Consider the following 18265-nt stretch of genomic DNA (forward strand, 5'->3'; position numbering starts at 1 on the left):
TTGTCTTTGTGGATACATTTTTGGTAATTTAATGAGGACTTTTTATTTTGTTTGTTTTTTTTTTAATATTCCTTTTTTTTATATTGATCTTGGAGACAGAGCCAGCCCAAGGCAGTGTGACTGCACATCACAGGAGATGAAAATCTGAAAACTTCCTTCTTCAGGTTGGCTTCTGAGATTGTATCTTCTGCTTCTTCTCCAGCTCTATGACCCTCCAAGGTAGGAAGACAGGGGATCTGGTGGTCTATCGTGGGGATGAGGGTTTCAGTCAAACAAAGTACGTCATGTGTTAGGCATATCACAGAGCTGCTTAGTAGTGTCTAAATTCTCCGATGTTACTTCCGAGAGCCACAACAATATCTCCATGCTTATCTTGTCCATCTTTCCTTCTGTACTTGATCCATCATCTACGTGAGCCCACTAGACTCAATCATTTACCTCTTCATCCATTTCAACTCTTTTTATTCACACATCTGTTTATTCATTCAACTTAGATCAATCTACTCATTCATTCCCAATACTATCTTTCTAATCATGGACTCATCTCATCCACGAACATATCTGATTATCCACTCATTCACCCAATCATTTATCCATCTAAACATCTTTCTATTCACCCATTCACCTGTCCATCCAATCACCCACCCATCCATTCATGTTTTTGCCCTCTCATCTATCCACCAACCACTCAACAATCTGGTCTTCTAACCATCCTTTCACCCACCCATTTTTCTGTTCACCTGCTCACCCACGGATCCTTCCATTTGTTAATCTGCTCATTATCCATGCATTCACCTAGCTCCTAGGCACCCACACATTCACTCATTTATTTCCTAAATTATCCATTCAACCACCAAACTCTCTATCCACCCATCTGTCTACCTCATCAATCAACCCACCAATCACTCCATTGAGTTAATGTATCTTAATTTATCTATTTATCAACTCATTTATCACCCAAACTTACTCATCCTTGCTTCCACTCCACTTTCCATTCCGTCAACTTACCTGTCCATTCTGTCTCTAGTCATGCCTCCTTCTAACCCCCCAACCTTCAACCCATCAACCCACTCACTTACCAGTCAAGCTAGCCATGCCCCCTTGCACAGCCTGGCGCTAAGCCCTACAACTGCAATAATGACACAGAAGCAATTTAGTCCTAGGTCCCTCTAGGAATGCACAGTCAGTGGGTGGATGCAAATGACAATCTCTCTCTCACACACATGTACATACACACTTGTCGGGGTGGGGGGGGACCCAAACTAGAGCACTTCCAAAATGCCACTGTCACTGCTATACTTAGGATATGTCTGTTCAAGATGCAAAAGCTTTTTAAAAGGCAGGTAGATGGTTGGACACTCAGGTATGGGCACATCCTGTATATGCCAGGGCTGAGATGGCCCCAGGATAATGAGGGGGACACAAGTACAAAGAGGGGGCCAAGACAGAAGTGGCAACAGAAGGAAGGAGGAAGATAAGATGCAAGGCATCAAAAAAAGATTGTGGTGCTGCCTGAAAAGCCTACCCAGAGGGAGCCCCCAGACCCTGACGACCCCCCTGCCATCCCCACAGGCAGGGCTGAGCTCCCGAGGAACCAAGATAATGCAGCAAACGACATCGTCACAGCTCTCAGACAAGATGCCAACCAGTGAGGAGAGCTTCTCCCAGCCGCAGGTCACCCACGCTCCCCAGTCTCAGAAGGCACAGCTCCCTCAGGCCCAGCATGAGGCTGCCTCACCCCATCAGGCCCTTGAACAGCCGACAGACAAGAAGCAGCTGAAGTCACACCGCATCCCCCGCCTCCGGGCCGTGGTGGAGAGCCAGGCCTTCAAGAACATCCTGGTGGATGAGATGGACATGATGATGTCTCGTGCGGCCACCCTCATCCAAGCCAACTGGAGGGGCTACCAGCTCCGGAAGAAACTGATCTCGCAGATGATGGCAGCCAAGGCCATCCAGGATGCTTGGCAGCGCTTCAGCCACAAAGGCCTCTTCCATAAGCATGCCAAGAAGGTGGTGGAGGAGGAGGAGAAGGACATCCCTTTCCACCGCCCCCAGCAGGTGCGCTTCTTGTCCCAGCCTCTGGAGGGGCAGCCGAGCTTTCAGAAGAGCCTGTCTCAGCCCGTCATGGTTGACAAGGAGACCCAGTTCCCATTGTCGAACAATCTGCCCCCGTCTGCCCTCCAGGATTCTGCTTTTGTGTTCAGAAGCCCCAGCATCACCTTCCTGACTCCTCACACTGCACCCATCGGGTTTCCGTGTCCGATGCACGTAGACCCCAAGTACCAGTACCCCTGTGTGTTGACGAAGACCATCAAGAGCTCCTGCCTGTTCCATATAGAAGAAGACATTGCCAAGGGCCATCACGTGACGCCCAGTCCCAGCCAGGTAGGAGCTGTGGAGCTGGCCGTGTCCAGGAAGTGTGTCCAGGAGGGGCATGGACCCCACAACACCCACCCCCATGTCCATGTGGAAGCAGAGGCTCCAAGGCTCCCATACTCGGTGCCCACAGTGACTAGGAACCCACCCAGGACCTCATCCCAGACATGCTCAATGACCATGGCCACTAAGACTCCCCCCCAGACACGTCCAGCAGCTGCAGACACCAAGACTCCACCCCAGACATCCCCGAGGGGCATAATGACCAAGACACAGCACAGCAGTTGTTACGGCTGTTCAGCGGCCGCCATGGCCAAGAGCCCATCCCACACCTGCTCGATGACCAAGAATCCACTTCAGGCACGCCTGGTCACCACTGTCACCAAGAGTCCGACCCAGATGCGTTCAGTAACCACGCTCCTCAAGACTCTCTGCCTGCCCCCCACAAATAAAGGGAATCTGAAGGTGCCGTCTCACACAGGCGAAGCCAGTGAGGGCCTCAATGACTCAACCCCCATTCACGGGAACGCAGCCAAGGGGAAGGCCAACTTCACTAAGAAGTCAGCAGGCACAGCACTCAAGCCCTCCCTCCACGTGTGTGTAGCTTCAGAGAAGGCCAGGGGCTCATCCCAGGAAACCAGAGTGTCTCAGCCCCCAGCCAAGGCTCATTGGGAAGCTGAGAAAAGTAAGGTCTGTTCCCAGAAGCAGATGAAAACAGAAGGGTTATCTAAGACCAACTTGGGCACAAGAACATCCAGGACTCTGGCTTGGGCCAAGAGAGTTGAAGATCATAGCAAACCCGAAACACAAGCCCAAGGGAAAAAGGAGACACAGAGAGTCCATGCTGCAGGGGGTTCATCTGTTGACAGAGCTGTGGCCTCACGCCCGACTCAGCCAGCTGCTACACTGCCCAAGACCCATGGCCAGGCACATCATCACATCACGCAGGGCGAGACCCTTTCCAAGACGATCTCCAGGACCCTGTCCCAGTCCCAGCTGGTGTCTGGGCTGACCAGGGGCCAGTGCCAAACATGTGCTTCTGCCCAGAGGGAGACCAAGCAAGCTAGCACTCGGATTAAGATACCGGTCAGGCTAGCCACGTGCCAGGTCCAGGCACAGCAGACGAGCAAGCGGACTAACACCCAGGCTGTACACCAGATGCCCCCCAGACTCATCAAGACCCAGTCCCCGATCCAGATGGCCACTGGACCAACTCAGGTCCAGGTCCAGAGACCTTGTAGGTGCACCCAGAAAGTGCCTGAGTTGATAAGGAGCCAGATCCAGGCCCAGAAGCCCCCCGGGATGGCCAAATCCCAATCTCAGACCCCGCTGGTCACTGCCAAGACATCCGTTTCACCAGCCAAGACTGAGTCCCAGGCCCAGCATGTGGCTGAACTGACCAGGGTCCATGTCCAGAGAGGGACACCTTGTGAACTGAGCAGAATGCAATCCCAGGCCCGGCTGAGAACGGAACTGACCGAGGCCCAGCTGCTACCTGCTGGGTCGAGCAAAACGGAGTCACAGACCCAGAAGACCACCAGTCCAACCAAGGCCTTGTCCCAAAGCCGGTTGACCACAGAAATGGCCACTTCTCGTCATTTAACCAACCAGCCTGCTGATCTCAGCAAATCTCAGTCCCAGTCCCAGTCCCAGCCGGATGACAAACTGACCCAGGCCCCAGGCCCTAGTCTCACGCCGGGCAACGCTCTTCAGGGCTCTTCCTGCCCACCATGCCTGGACATTCAGGGCATGCTGGAGCCACTACTGGCTGGAGAGTCCTCCTCCTGCAGCACTGAGTCCTGGGGGAACGGCGAGGCGGCCCGGGCATCAGTGTCTGCAAACAGCCAGACAACGCTCAGCTCAGAGGAGGCGTCCACCTGCCAGCTGATGGCCTTGTGCGCCGAGCTGACCGCTGCACTGAGCTCCCAGGAGGACCTCCACTCATTGCTGTGCAAGGCCCTGTCACAGAGCGAGGTGCGGGCCGCCCTAAGCCAGGTCCTCTCCAAGGAGGTGCTGGGCACCACGCTGGCCAAGGCCATGCCACACGGTATACTGCAGGCATCTCTCGTCAAGGCCCTGTCCTGGAGTGAGCTGGGCACGGCTGCGTCCCACGCCTTGTCGAGGACTGAGCTGCGGACAGAACTGGCGAGAGTCCTGCAGGTCAGGCTCGCTGACGTGCTCAGCAAAACACTGACCGAAGACGAGCAAGTGGCACTGAGCCAGGCCCTGTGCCAGGGGGAGCTGGGCGCTGTGCTGAGCACATCTCTGTCCCAGGTGGCACTGCGCACTGCAGCCCTCTTTCCCCAGGGAGTCGTGAAAATGGCGGGCAGCAGTCCAGCAGCAGGGCCTGGCATGGTGGAGGTGGACTGCAGAGGGACTCCTTCAGACACTTGGAGACCCACCCTGGGGCTTTCAAGAATGGACCCCAACAAGGTCAGGGTCCTCCACCGTGGCGCCTGGGAGGAGATGGGGGATGGGGCTGCACTTGGGAGGTCACCCTGTTTGTTAGACATTTCCATGGGGGATTCCTTGACCGTCCACCAGTGTTTGCTCGGGTTAGGCCTGAACCTCCAGGTGGCCTGGGGGGCAGGAGCTGGCCTGTGCTTGAGGCCCAAAGTCGATGGGGGTAAGGTTTCGGCGTTCAGCAGCACAGGGCCTGATTTGCCCCAGCCATCTCACCTGTGGCCTTCCCGCAATCTTTGGCCACCCCTTCTTACCACTGGCATTGGCACCAGTGCCAGCCGACCATCAGTGGCTGGAGATACAACCCCCAACTCTCACATACCACGAGAGGCCAGCAGGGTGGCCCCTTGTGCATGGTCGTCCCTGGAGTCAGCTAGGGGGGCCTCGGGCAGGACTCTGAATCCAGTGGGTGACAGGAGGGACACGTGGTTCCACCAGCCATCTGTCATATGCAATAAGTCATCCTGCTGGTGTCAGTTCTCAGAGGTGAGCAGGGAGGCCCCCAGGATGTACCACCTTTCCACGGCTGGGCAGGTAGCCCCTGGATCACAGCCCCCAGATCACAAGCAGACGTCTATGAGCCCCAGGGACTTGCCTGGCAAGGGGATCTCAAGTTCACTGCCAGCTTGTTACATGAGCAGAGAGGCTCATGCTGATGCCCTGGAAGCACGTGGTCTTTCTCCGGGTCTTGTGGCACCTGAGATGCAGAGCCACCTGGTGGCTCAGGTCAACACCCAATTGTTTCAACCCCCTTTCGGCCTTGCTCAGACACCCATTCCTGTCCAGAAGAGCCCTCAGGCTTGGCCACACATATCTCCCACATCCCAACCCCAGGAGCTGAAGACTGGCTCTCAAATGCCTATGTTCAACAGGCTGATGGCCACCTCAAAAGGTGTCAGGCTGACCAGGAGTATCTCCGAGGCCTCTGAGGTCCATGGCATGGGCTGCAGCAATTCCCAGGGCTCTCTGCAGTGCTGCAGCTCAGCCAGTCTGTTCACCACGTCCATGGCCAGCTCGAATGCCATTGACCTAGTGGAAGAGCCCTCGGACAGCAACCTTGACAGCGATCCACAGATGCATCCCCTGCTCCCTGGGATGGCTACAGGGAAACTTCAGAGGCCCAGGGAGAAGGAGGAGGCTAATTGGACTCAGCCCAGGTACACCTACTCCAGCCTATGCCAGCCCACTATGGCCTTGGGGCTGGGGCACAGTCTATACCATGGACTAGTGGCCAGCCCTATGTCCTTTAGTATCTACCAGGGCTCAGAGAGTGATGTACCCTCAGATCTAGGCTCCACTGACAAAAGCAAGAGCTTGCAGAAGGCATCTGGGAGCGTAGGGCTGGTGAGGAGCTTGTCTTTGGAGTCTGTGACCCACATCTTACATCAACAGGCCAGACAAGTCGAGGATTCTGTGGGCAAGAATAGAATGGCTTCCAGTCTCTCTTACCCATCTGTGGCTGGTGGGCTGGCCCCCAGCTCCTCCCACTTACCCACAGCCAATAGGGAAGCTCCAACTCTTTTCCATTCATCTGTGTCCAGGAGAGTGGCCCCCAACCTCACCCACCCATCTGTAGCCAAAAGAGTGGCCCCAAGCCTTGCCCAGTCATCTGCAGCCTCTGGGGTCACACCCAGCCTAGCTCAGCCATCTGAAGTCAGCAGGGTGGTATTCAGCCCCTACCATCCCTCTGCAGCCACTGGGGTGATCTCTAGCCCAGCCCAGAGATCTGAAGCCAGTAGGGTGGCCCCCAGCCTAACTCAACCACCTGCAGTTGGTGGGGCAGTTAACCCCTTCCATGCCTCTGCAGCCAGTCAGGTGGCCCTCAACTTACTCCAACCATTTGCCACCAGTAGGGTGGCCCCCAATCTAACAAGACCATCTGTACCCAATAGGACCCTCAGACTCTCCCACCCCTCTACAGACAGTAGAGTTCCCCCAAAGCTCTGCCACCCCTCTTCAGCCAGTGAAGTGGCCCCTAACTTAGCCCAACTATCAGTGACCAGGAGGGTAACATTTAGCCCATCCCCATCCTCTGTAATCAGGAAGGTGACCCCCAGCCTAGCCCAGCTATCTGTAGCCAATCGGTACCCTAGTCTGTCCCACCACTCCAGGGACAGTGGGGTGGCTCCTAGCCTAACCCAAGCATCTACAGCCAGTAGAGGGACCCCCAGCCTCTACCACCCCTTTAAGACCAGTAGGAAAAGCCGAGATTTAGTCCACCCAACTTCTGCCAGTAGGGTAGCCCCTAGACTAGATCAACCAACTGCAACCAGTGGAGTGGCCGCCAGCCTTGCCCAACAAGCTACAGACAGTGGAGTGAACCCCAGCTTAGTCCAACCATGTGCAGCCAGTGGAGTGAACCCCAGCCTATCTCAACCAACTACAGCCAGTAAGGCTTCAAGCTTCTCCTACCCTTGGGAGGCCAGCAGGGTAGCCCCTAGTCCAAACCAACCATCTACAGTCAGTAAGATGACCACCAGCTTCTACCACTTCTCTGTAGACAGCGCAGTGGCCCCCAGCCTCTACCATCCCTCTGCAGCCAATAGAGTAACTCCTCCCCTAACCCATCCATCTGTGACCAGTAAGATAGCCCCTGGCCTGCCCCATCCGTTTGAGACCAATGAGGTAGCTCTTAGTGTAGCCCAACCCTCTGTAGCCAGTAGGGATCCCAGCCTTTCCCGCCCTTCTTTAGCCAGTGAGGTGACTCCTGATCTAGTCCATCCATCTGTAGTCAATAAAATGCCCCCCAGCCTCTCCCATCCATCTGCAGACAGTTGGATGTCTCTCAGCTACTCGCAGCTATCTGTAGTTAATAAGGTGCCCACAAGCCTAGTCCAGTCATCTGAAGTTCATACGATGACCCCTAGTCTAGCATCAGTGGCCAAAAGAGTGGCCCCAAGTGTGTCCCAGCCATCTATGGCCAGTAAGAAGGGACCTAGTCTAGCCCGGCCATCTGCAGCCAGTGTAGTCGCTCCTAGCCTGGCATCTGTGCCCAGAAGGGTGGCTCCAGGTGTATCCCAGCCACCTGGACCTGGTAGCAGGAGTCATGGTGCTGATCAGGCAAATGTGGCCTCTAGGATAGATTTGTCCATGGTGAAAGCAGTGGCCCCGTGTTTGCCTGACACATCCACAGTTTTGGGGGCCACACCGTCTGCAGGCACTGTGAGCTGCGTTCAGAACCAGTCTTCTCCAGGCACTTGGGCGGCCCCAAGTCATGATACTTTAGTGGATAGTAGGGTGACTTCCAGACCCTGGAACCTCAACTTTAGTGTGGAACACCAGAGCGTCAGCCAGGCTGCCCCAGTCACTGTTTCTACAACAAACCTTCATCAGGCCTCTGTAGCCAGTGGCAGGGTGACTGATCCGGGGCATGGGGTCAGCATATTTCAGGAGAATCTACACAGAGGAATGGCCCCAAGTATGTCCCAGGGAAATGTGGCTGCTGATATAGCCCCAAATACATCTAAAGGTTCAGTCACTACTGATACGGCGCCAAGTATATCTCAGGGCATAGTGGCTCCTGGAATGATCCCAAGTATATCTCAGGGGACAGTGGCTGCTGGCATGGCTCCAAGTATGTCTTGGAGGAAGGTGACTGCTAGTATCGCCCCAGATATGTCTCAGGGGACAATGGCTTCTGGTGTGGCCCCAAATAAGACTCAGGGGACCACTGTTGATGGCATGGGCCCACGTAAGTCTTGGAGAAGGAAGGCTGGTATGGACCCAGGTCAGTCTCATGCTCCTGGTGGCTTGGCTCCTGTTGCATCCTGGGTTTCTGAGGCCAATGTGCCTTCAGCTCCTAAACAAACCTCAAGGGACCCTGGCTTCTCTCAGCCTTCATTATCCCACAGACTGCATAAAGACTCTTTGCCCAGAGGGGACCCCAGGATGAGTCATCGGAGTGTCCATCTGCAAGCAGCCTTCGATTATCAGCAGTCTGTGGCCATAGTTGCCTCACTCAGTAACCAACAAGCAAACGGTCTCCAGCAGGGGTCTATAATGGACACAGCAAGTGATCAGGTGTCAGACTCTGTAGTCCGCAGGCTGACCACAACCACGGCACTAGGTTCTGTGACCAGTGGCTCGTCCCGTTGTTTTGTTCCAGGATCCGTGATCTGGGGCATGGATCAAAATACTTCCTCAGAGTCTATGATAAGTGATATGTCCCAGATCCGTCCCACGAGTTCTGTAATCAGTAAAACAGAGCAGGCTTTCCCACCAGGGTCTACAATCGGTAGCATAGCTCAGATCCTTCCTCCAGGTTATGTGCCCAGTGATGTGGCCCAGACTTCCCCGCTGGGGTATGCGGTCAGTGGCATGGCACAGACTTCTCCCCCAGGATCTGTGGCTAGTGATGTGGACCAGACCTTTTCCTCAGGTTCTGTAGCTAGTGACATGGCACAAACCCTTCTGCCAGGTCTGGTAGCCAGTAACGTGACTCCGACCAGTCTCCTAGAATCTGAGGTCAGTCATGAGGCCCACACTTTCCTACCAGGATCAACAATCAGAGGCACAGCCCAGACCCTTCCCCCAGTATCTGTGGCCAGTGGTGTGGCCCAGGTCCTCGCCCCAGGATCAGTGGCCAGTAATGTGGAACATACCCCTCCTCCAGGACCTGTGGGCAGCGGGCTAGCCCAGGCCCCTCCTCCAGGAACGGTGTGTGTGGTCGGTGGTGTGGCCCAGACCCTTGCTCTAAGTTCTGTGGCTTTTGATGTGGAACAGACTCTCTCTCCAGGATCTTCGGCCAGTGGTGTGGCCCAGATGTTTCCACCAGGTTCTACAATCAGTGACATATCCCAGACCTTTCTCCCTTGTTCTGTGGCTGGTGGTGTGGCCCATACTTTCTCACCAGTTTCTACAATCACAGACATGGTGCAGACCCTTCCCCGAGGATCTGTAATCAGTGGCATGGCCCAGACCCCTGCCCCAGAGTCTATGGTCAGTGGTGTGGCCCAGATTTCCCCCCCAGGATATGTGGCCATTGATATGGCCCAGACCCCCCCTCCAGAATCTGTGGCCAGTGGTGTGGCCCAGACCCCCCCTCCAGAATCTGTGGCCAGTGGTGTGGCCCAGACCCCCCCTCCAGAATCTGTGGCCAGTGGTGTGGCCCAGACCCTTCCCCCACAATCTATGGCCACTACTTTCACCAGGACTCTACCTTCAGATTCTGGGGCCAGTGGCGTGACCCTCAGCTCAGTGACTGCAGCTGTCAGTGGTGGGAAAAGGCAGAATGTGTCTGTTGGACCTCCGGTGAGCAGGTCTGCTCCAGGTCTGTGCCCCAGTTCAGTAACAAGCAGAATGACTTTAAATGTACCTCCTGGTTCCATGGCAGCTGGGGAGGCCTCAGGGGTGCCTCCAGCATCGGTGGGTGGGGAGCTGAGTCAGAACTTGGTGGCAGGACCTATGGCTAATGTGACCAAAGTGCCTGTCGGTTCTCTGCTGATTAGGATCACACCATGTCCTTATTATGATCCCGTAACTGGAGAGGGGTCCTTGGCCCCTTTCCCGGCTGCTAGTACAGCTCAACTACATCTTCAGATCTTAGAAGCCAATGGTATAGCTGGGAGGCCACACCAAACGCCCACAGTTCCGCCGAGAGCATCCCAGATGGACCAGGATGTTGGAATGATGCCTTCTGAGGCCACAGAGAATCAGGCCATGTTGAATCCAGAACATCTGGGTGAGGAGGTCTGGTCTCGGGTCTTAGAGTCTTTCCAAGGGTCCAATGACTTTAACAGCAACTCTTTGATCCTAGAGGGAACCCTGTGGATGTGCCAGGGATCCATGGAGTCTGACAAGGCAAATGATGGCAAGCATCTGCCAGAGGAGGGGGCTGCCAAGGTGCCCCAGATGCCACTCCTGGATGGGGCAGCAGCAAGCCATGCCGAGTCGACAGCCAGTGGTGAGGCTGAGGCTCGGGCCTTTCTCCCAGGTTCTGTGGTCAGTAGCGTAGCCCTCACTCCCTCACAGGCCTCCAGTTTAGCTAAGCAGTCCCTGGCTGGAAGCACCCCCCGAACCCTGCAGCCGAGATCAGCAGCCAGAAGTAATACCGCCAGAAGGGGGAGAAGTCCAGACAGGAGACATGTGGTTAATAGGGTCACGAGCCAGGCGCAGAGGACTTCCGGAGTCCCTCCAGACCTTCCTGCAGTTCCTCAAAGCCTGTCCCAGGCGACAACTTCCACTGCCACCTCCACAGCACCCCAGCTGCCCCATGACAGCTCTGTGGCCCCTAGCCTGCCCCAGGTGTCCACAGCCCCAGGGTCTCCAGGTCTTCCGCACTGGCCCGGGGGCTCTAGCATGGCTCCCCATGTACACCAACCACCTTCCCTAGCAAGTAGGACTGGATCTACTCAATTCCAGATGGACCCCAAGCCTGGCACACCCCTGTCACCCCTGGCTGAGGAAGTGGCCCAGGGCCCCCGCCTTGAGCCCACCAGGAAATCCTTCAGGTCTGTTCAAAGCAGCATCATCTCTCAGATGCTCAAATGCTCCCTGGTCAACTTGGTGCCACCCCACCAGGTGCAGGAAAAGCCCACCCAGCTCACACAGGGTGGTTCCAGGTGTACAGCAGGCAGCCCACACCCGGGCATCTTCCGTTCAAGTGACCAGGCCCAGGGCGCGGCCATGCCAAGGATCCGCTGGGGCACCCAACGAGTATCCCTGGGTTATGAGTCTTCTCCTGGCAGCTCCAGGCAGCCCCTCTTTCTCCAGGAATCTCTGCCAGAGGATTTCCACTCTCCTCCGGTCCCTCCTAACAGCCGCAGCCCCTCCCTCAACTGCAAAGTCCTCCAGGGCCTCAGAGACGCCGGCGTGGCCGATGGTCAACCATGGAATGCCACTGTCCCCGGCATCGTGGCTGGGCCCAGGGACAGCACTGAGGGCCCCAGGAGTGCACTGCAGCCAGCCAGGGACATGGAGCCGTGGGTCCCTGCAGCGGTCCCCCCAGTGGACTCCAGGAAGTCAGGGCAGCTGTTGGTGTCAGCACAGACTGTAGAGCAGCTGTTCATCCAGGCGGTGACCGTCATCCAGGCTCACGCCCGAGGCTACCTGGTGCGCCGTATTATTAAAATCTGGCACTACAAAGCCACCATCATCCAGGTAGCATGGCGCAGCTATACGCTACGGAAGCAGCTGCACATGGCTGCGCAGACCCTCCAGCTGCAAGACCAACAGATGCTGCAGCAGGACGCGTGGGCAACACTGGAAGACAGTGACAGGCCGCCATCGGAGCACCGGTGCTTCCAGTGCTGTCAGCTGCTCTCCTGTGCCCTCTGCCAGAGGCTGAGCCCCCAACTAGGGAACTCGCCTAGCGTGGTCCTGCTGGTGGGCTCCAGTTCCCGCACCTGCCATATGTGCGGCCAGTCCATGCTGACCCGTGTGGTGCAGGGCACTGGCCAGGGCACTGGCCGGGGCACCAAGAGCCAGGAAGATGCTACGCTGTCACAGAGTGCCCACGACGCCCAGGTGCCCCCCGACTGCCCCCAGCTCCCACACCACCACCGTGACAAAGCGGCCACAGCTATCCAGTCTGCCTGGCGGGGCTTCTGGACCCGACGCGTCCTTAGACAGCAGCAGGTGGCCGCCAGAAGGGTACAAGCAAGCTGGCGAGGTCACTTCACCCGAAGCTGCCTCACCACGGACGCCCTCCTGGAGTCAGGGACGCCATCGGACCACCGAAGGCACAAAAAGGGCCCCACGGTCTAGGAGCGCCTGCTGGCTCTCTTGGGTTGGTGAATAAAGTCCTTTGCAGCCCTGAATGCAAGCTGCTTGGTTTCATGTCCGTGCTCCGTTAATGGGGGTCGTGGGGGGGGGACCTGGAGTTTCCCGGGAGAAGGAGCTCTAAGGCTTCCAAATGTCCCATTTGTACCCCAGGGCCTGTGGCCAGAATGGGGACTCCAGTCTTTGTGGAAGTTAGGAGCTACAAGCCTGATTTTTCCTGTGCTACTGTGTCTGTCGCCAGCCAGCCAGGCGGTGGCAGCTTTTCCAGTTAGAGGCTGTCTCCGGCACACCCTGTATGCCTGTGGTTGGGGACATGGTCTCCAGCAGTCCCTTGGGTGCCTATGTCTAGCCATGCTAGGAAGTTCCACCTGTGTGCTGCTTTGGGCATGTTGGGCCCATCCGCGACAAATTCTCTGTCTTGGAGAGAGCTGGACTCAGACACCTCAAAAGGCAGGTCAGGGACAGAGAAAGGAAGCTGGGGCTCCTGGAGAGGCTTGCAAGAGGCCTGCCTGACTGGTACTATTGCAACCAGTCAAGGGTAGGGGTTGCGTGTGGAGAGCCCCAGAGGGTGAGTGGAAAGGTGGTCTGTATGGGCCTAGAGGCAGTTCACAGAGGTAAGGAGAGGCTGGGGGAGGACGGCCCTGGGAGATTGGGGAAGGCAGCGGTGGACTGAGTGGGTGGACACAAGATGAGGGTTCGGAATCGGGACAGGCTTTGAGGAGAGGCGGGGTCGAGGTGGAGGGGTACAAAAAGGGCCGCTCTAGGGACAGCCTTGCCCCGCCCCTCCAGCCACGGGGGCGTTGCGGGGCCCCGCCTCTGCATCTATGCTCCTGCGCAGCCCCGCGCGCCGTCAGCAGGGGGCGCGTGCAGGCGGAGAGCCCGCACACCTGGACACACACCTGTGCAGACGCCGGAGGCCCTCGCGGCGCTGGAATGGCTGACACGCAGCCACCGCCGCCGCCGCCGCTGAAACCTGGTGCGATTCCCAACACCGTCATCTCCGTGGGTAAGGACAGGGAGGAGGGGGCCAGGATTCCAGGGAGCTGGGGTGCACATTCTGGCCACTCCTGTGGTGATTGGAACTCTCTTGATTCTTTGAACACCCCCCCACACACACACACCCCTCAAACCCATAGAGCTATCTTTTCCCCTAGAAGCGAGTGGGAGAGGAATCATGGGAATATTTGGAGCGCCTCAGGCCAACCCGAGGCCTCCCCTCTTCACCTCCCCAGATGAGCAGCTCAGCTGGTGGCTATGAGGACCTATCAGGCTCATTTCAGACTGATAGCCCAGCCTCCACCAGGAGGGGATAGAGACCCAGAGTTTGAGGCTGGGGCGGAGATGAAGGACAACAGCTTTCTTTCCGGGGAGATCAAGTGCCTATGATCCCTCCTTTGCCCATTTAAGTTCTCCCTGATGTCCAACTTCCTTCCTGCGACCCTGTAAGATTATTCCCAGGGTGGAGAACAGTCAGTTTTGTAGACAAGTCATGTAGTGAGCGAGCTTCTAGCCCGTTGACCAAATGCCTACAAGTGTCAGAGCAGAGGCCACTGTGGATGAGAAGAGACCCTAACTACAGGCAGAGTCTTCATTCTGAAAATTCCAGGTTCACCTCCATTTCCTGGCTCAGGAAATGAAAGCTTGGGCCAGCTGAGGTCGCCAGCCTGTGCCAGATTACGTATGACTAGGACCAGTTTACTTGGTTCAGCTTCCTGGTCTAGGAATCTCTGGAAAAGCAAACATCTTCACAATATGGACATAGAGTTTTCCTTTACCCTCTCCAGAGCTCTCGTGATGTGGTGGCAAAGGCTGTGCTGCCAGTCTGAAAGGACGTGGTGTGAATCCACCAGCTTCTCTGTTGAGAGCAGGACGGGCAGTCTCCTCCAGTGGAGGCTGCAGTTCTAAAAACCTGCGGGAAGGTCAGCTAGGAGGGGGTTCCACCTTGATGGCAGTGAGTAATGAGTTACCTCCAGGAGCGCCTAGCGTGGGCCAGTGGCTCAGAAGGGCCATGTCTGACACTACCTCCTCTACCAAGGCCCATCAGGTTTCCCCCAATTTGCTTTAAAATGTTCAGCTAGCCAGAGTTCTGGCTTGGTTTGTAGTCCACTAGGACCCCGGAGTCATCTTCATTTCAAAAGAACCTGATGATTCTTCCTCAAATGGTGATGGGAGGCAGTCTGGGGTGATTGACCTCTTAGTCCTTCACTCTTTTGATGTCCTTAGAAGGAGGCCCTCCTGCTCACCTTCCCAGTTACCCCAACACCAGGCTCCCTACTACTATGAAGGTCAGTTTCCTATTTTAAAAATAGGATAAAATCAGGCTGAAGCCCCACCTCCCCACTCCCTCTCATCTTCTGGATTATCTGCTTATCTGTCAGCAGACAGAAAGGGAATGGAGTACAGGAGTTCGGACCCAGCCTCCTCCTGGACCGAGTGTTATTTCCATATTTCCGGTGCCCAGGTTAGGAGAGGGAGAAAATTCAAAGATCAGTCAAGGTGGAGAGAGTGGAAGGAGGGCAGGGAACTATTAATGAATGGGCCTGGGAGTTAATGAGATGCCTCACAGCCTGAAACCTGGGTAGGAAATAACTGTGGGACATGGCCTGTGAAATATTTACCTACTCCCTAGCCCAGCCTCTGGGCTCCATGCCTGGGACTGGGCAGGAGCTAGGGAGTGTCTACAGAGTGGCAGTGGGGTGGGGTTCAGACATGCAATGCCTCTCAGTACCAGGCCTCTGTGACCCCTAGTAAATCTCTGAAGACTGCCCAGCTAACTGAATTCTGATTCCTGGTTACCTGTGTGTATCAGAGCAGAACTATGTTTCTGTTGTTGTTGTTACGTGCCACCTGCGACTCATAGCAACCCTATGTACAACCCCAGTTACTGTATCAGTCCATCTCACCCCGGGTCTTCCTCTCGTGTGCTGTTCTGTCCCTCCACTCTTCCGAGAATGATGTCCTTCTCCAAGAACTGGTCCCTCTTGGCCACATGCCCAAACTATGTGAGACAGAGTTTCAAAATCTTAGCCTCCAAGGAGAAACTTGGTTTCATACTTTCCAAGACAGACCTATTTGTTTTCTTGGCAATCCATGGTATGTTCAAGGCTCTTCTCCAGCACCACAACTCAAGGGTATCGATTCTTCTTCTGTCATCCTTAGTCATTGTCCAGCTCTCTAATGCATAGCAGGTAGTTGGAAAGACCATGGCCTGCATCAGGCACACCTTAGTCTCTAAACTGTTTCTAGGATTTTCAAAAATAGACTGCCAAGCCTTCCTTTCAAGGCGCATCTGGGTAGATTCAAATCCTCACCCTTCTGTTAACAGAATGTTTTGCTTAACTGTTTGCACCATCCACGGATGGAATATAATTAGAACTGTTCATTCACCTCAGCTTTGCCCCTGCCTGCTCCTTCCCTGGGAGCTCAAGATAAATCTGCGCCGTTAATCTTGACTGTATCTGCTACCTGTTTGACCCAGGTGAGCGCTCAGTGGTAGTGACTTCCCATAAGCTCCATTCGCCAGAGAAGGAAATCGTTCTGGATGGTGTAGCAGATCGGCTGGTGCCCCACCTCAGTTACACTATTCCCCATATCCAAGGGCAAGACTGGGGGCTGGGAAGGCCTAACCTATTTCCCCCTGTGTTCACATGGGATCTTAACAGGAAAAGAGACTGTGGAGAAGAGCAGAGACCTGACCCAGAACACCCCCATAGCCTGTCCCTAATTGCCTGCTCCTCCCTTGATCTTTTCTTTCCAGGTATTACCATATTATTGCTCTTGAACCAGACAGAAGGGACCTCAGCTCCCAGCCCTCTGCCCTCTTCCCTTCCCACTCACAGCTCCCTGAATACAGGGGAAACATCCATCATTAGCACTGGCACCCCAAGTTCAGGGACAAGCTCCTCCCAAGGCACCACAAGTGTAAGGGAATCCACACACCCCCACCTCAGCAGGCAGACTTCAGGGGAACACACCACCCTGTATTTTAGCACTCCAAGTTCAGAGACAGACTCCACCCACATCACTCCAAGTTTGCAGGAGTCCCCATCCACTAACTTCAGCACCCAGAGTTCAGGGGAACCCTCCACCACATACTTAAGCACCCCAAGTTCAGGGACAGACTCGACCCACATCACCACAAGTTTGAGTGAGTCCCTATCCACTCAACCCAACATCCAGAGCTCAAGGGAGCTCTCTACTATGTACTTAAGTACCCCAACTTCAAAGACAACATCCTACCAAAACTCTAGCCCCCCAATTCTAGACTCATCCCTATCGCCCACTCCCAATACCTCCTTGACCCCACACTGGAGCTCCACTTCCTTCAGTCTTGAGACACAGTCTCCCAGCACGATTTCCAAAATAACCGTCAGGACTACCTCCTCCCCTGGACCCCGTGAGTACCTTGGAGTTGTGGGGGGGCTGGGTGGCACATTAAGGGTAATAGGCTGTAGTTCTTATAAGTGGCCACCAGGGGGAGCTTCAGAACTGGAACTATACCTGGATCTCTTGCCCTCCCTCCCTCTCCCTCCCTCCCTCTCCCTCTCCCACCCTGTCCCTCTCCCTCCCTCTCTCTCCTCTCACACACGCTTGTGTCTTGTTTGTGCCAGGGCCTGGGGATACTGCTATGCACAAGAGAGACAAAAATCTGTATAAGTGAGCCAAGTAATAGATAAGTAAATTATAGATTTGTTTATAGATTATGATAAGAAATTAAATTGTAGGTGCCCATGAAGGAGCCATGGAGGTAAGTATCTGGGGGAAGAGGACCCAGGTAGAGGCACAGCCAAAGCAGTGGTATCCAGGTAGGAACAGGCCTGATGCGCTTGTGAAGAGGCTGCTGGGGTTTGTGCTGGAGGCAGTGGTTAGGTGGGAAGATACAAACTCAGCCGGGCCCCAGGGTTTCCATAGATGCCAAGAATCCAGATACTATTAGTGATGTTAAAGAGTCTAGAAAAGAAAACAGCCCACAAGCCCAACCACAATGGAATGGATTTAGAGATTATGGTACATTCACACAATGGAATACTATGCAGCACTCAGGAGCAATGACTCTGTAAGTGACTACCTAACATGGGAGAGACTGGAGAACATTATGCTGAGTGAACTCAGTCTCATGAGGACAAATACTATATAAGACCATTACTGTAGAACAAGTACGGGGATCCAGGGAGGGGAGGAGGGGGGCTTAATCATAGAGTCACACATTTTGATGGGTGGAGGGAAGAAAGGGGAAAGATCTAGTGTGAAAAACAATATACAACTTTTATGAACTTTGTATGTAAACCGGTATTAAAAAAATGTGTAAGGGAGCTGTGGTGGTCTAGTGTCAAGAAACTGCAATCTCAAAGGCATGCGGTTCAAATCCACCAGATGCTCCGCTGGAGAAGGGGGTGGGCAATCTCCTCCTGTGTCAGTCGGATCCAATTTGATGGTATAAGGAAAAAAAAAGAGAGAGAGAGAGAGAGAGAGAGAGAGAGAGAGAGAGAGAAAATGTATATAAGTGATAAAAATATAATTAAAAAAAGAGAGAAACTGACAAGGATATCTTTAAAGTGTTAAGAGGAGTAAATATGTTGGTTTAAAGACTACAAAACAAACTAAATAATCTAGAAAACCCATTGTGATTTACCAGAACATACTATACTTCAAGGAAAGGACATGTGTGCAGTGACATGACCGTTTTCGTAAAGTCACAGAACAT

The 18265-nt window shown here is 54.7% G+C and overlaps 1 protein-coding gene across 1 annotated transcript; it reads left to right on the plus strand.

The window, feature by feature from the left end:
• The first annotated feature begins 206 nt into the window (after positions 1-206).
• LOC102871183 (mucin-19-like) lies at positions 207-12546 on the plus strand. Its single transcript, XM_006885982.1, has 7 exons — positions 207-219; positions 1573-1625; positions 1747-4812; positions 5677-6186; positions 9403-10092; positions 10621-10744; positions 11039-12546. The coding sequence occupies exons 1-7, from the start codon at positions 207-209 to the stop codon at positions 12544-12546; spliced, it is 5964 nt and encodes a 1987-aa protein (XP_006886044.1).
• The last annotated feature ends 5719 nt before the right edge of the window (positions 12547-18265 follow it).

This window comes from Elephantulus edwardii, unplaced genomic scaffold (assembly GCF_000299155.1).
Source record: "Elephantulus edwardii isolate Elephantulus edwardi_28Jun2011 unplaced genomic scaffold, EleEdw1.0 scaffold00045, whole genome shotgun sequence".
NCBI classification, from domain to species: domain Eukaryota; kingdom Metazoa; phylum Chordata; class Mammalia; order Macroscelidea; family Macroscelididae; genus Elephantulus; species Elephantulus edwardii.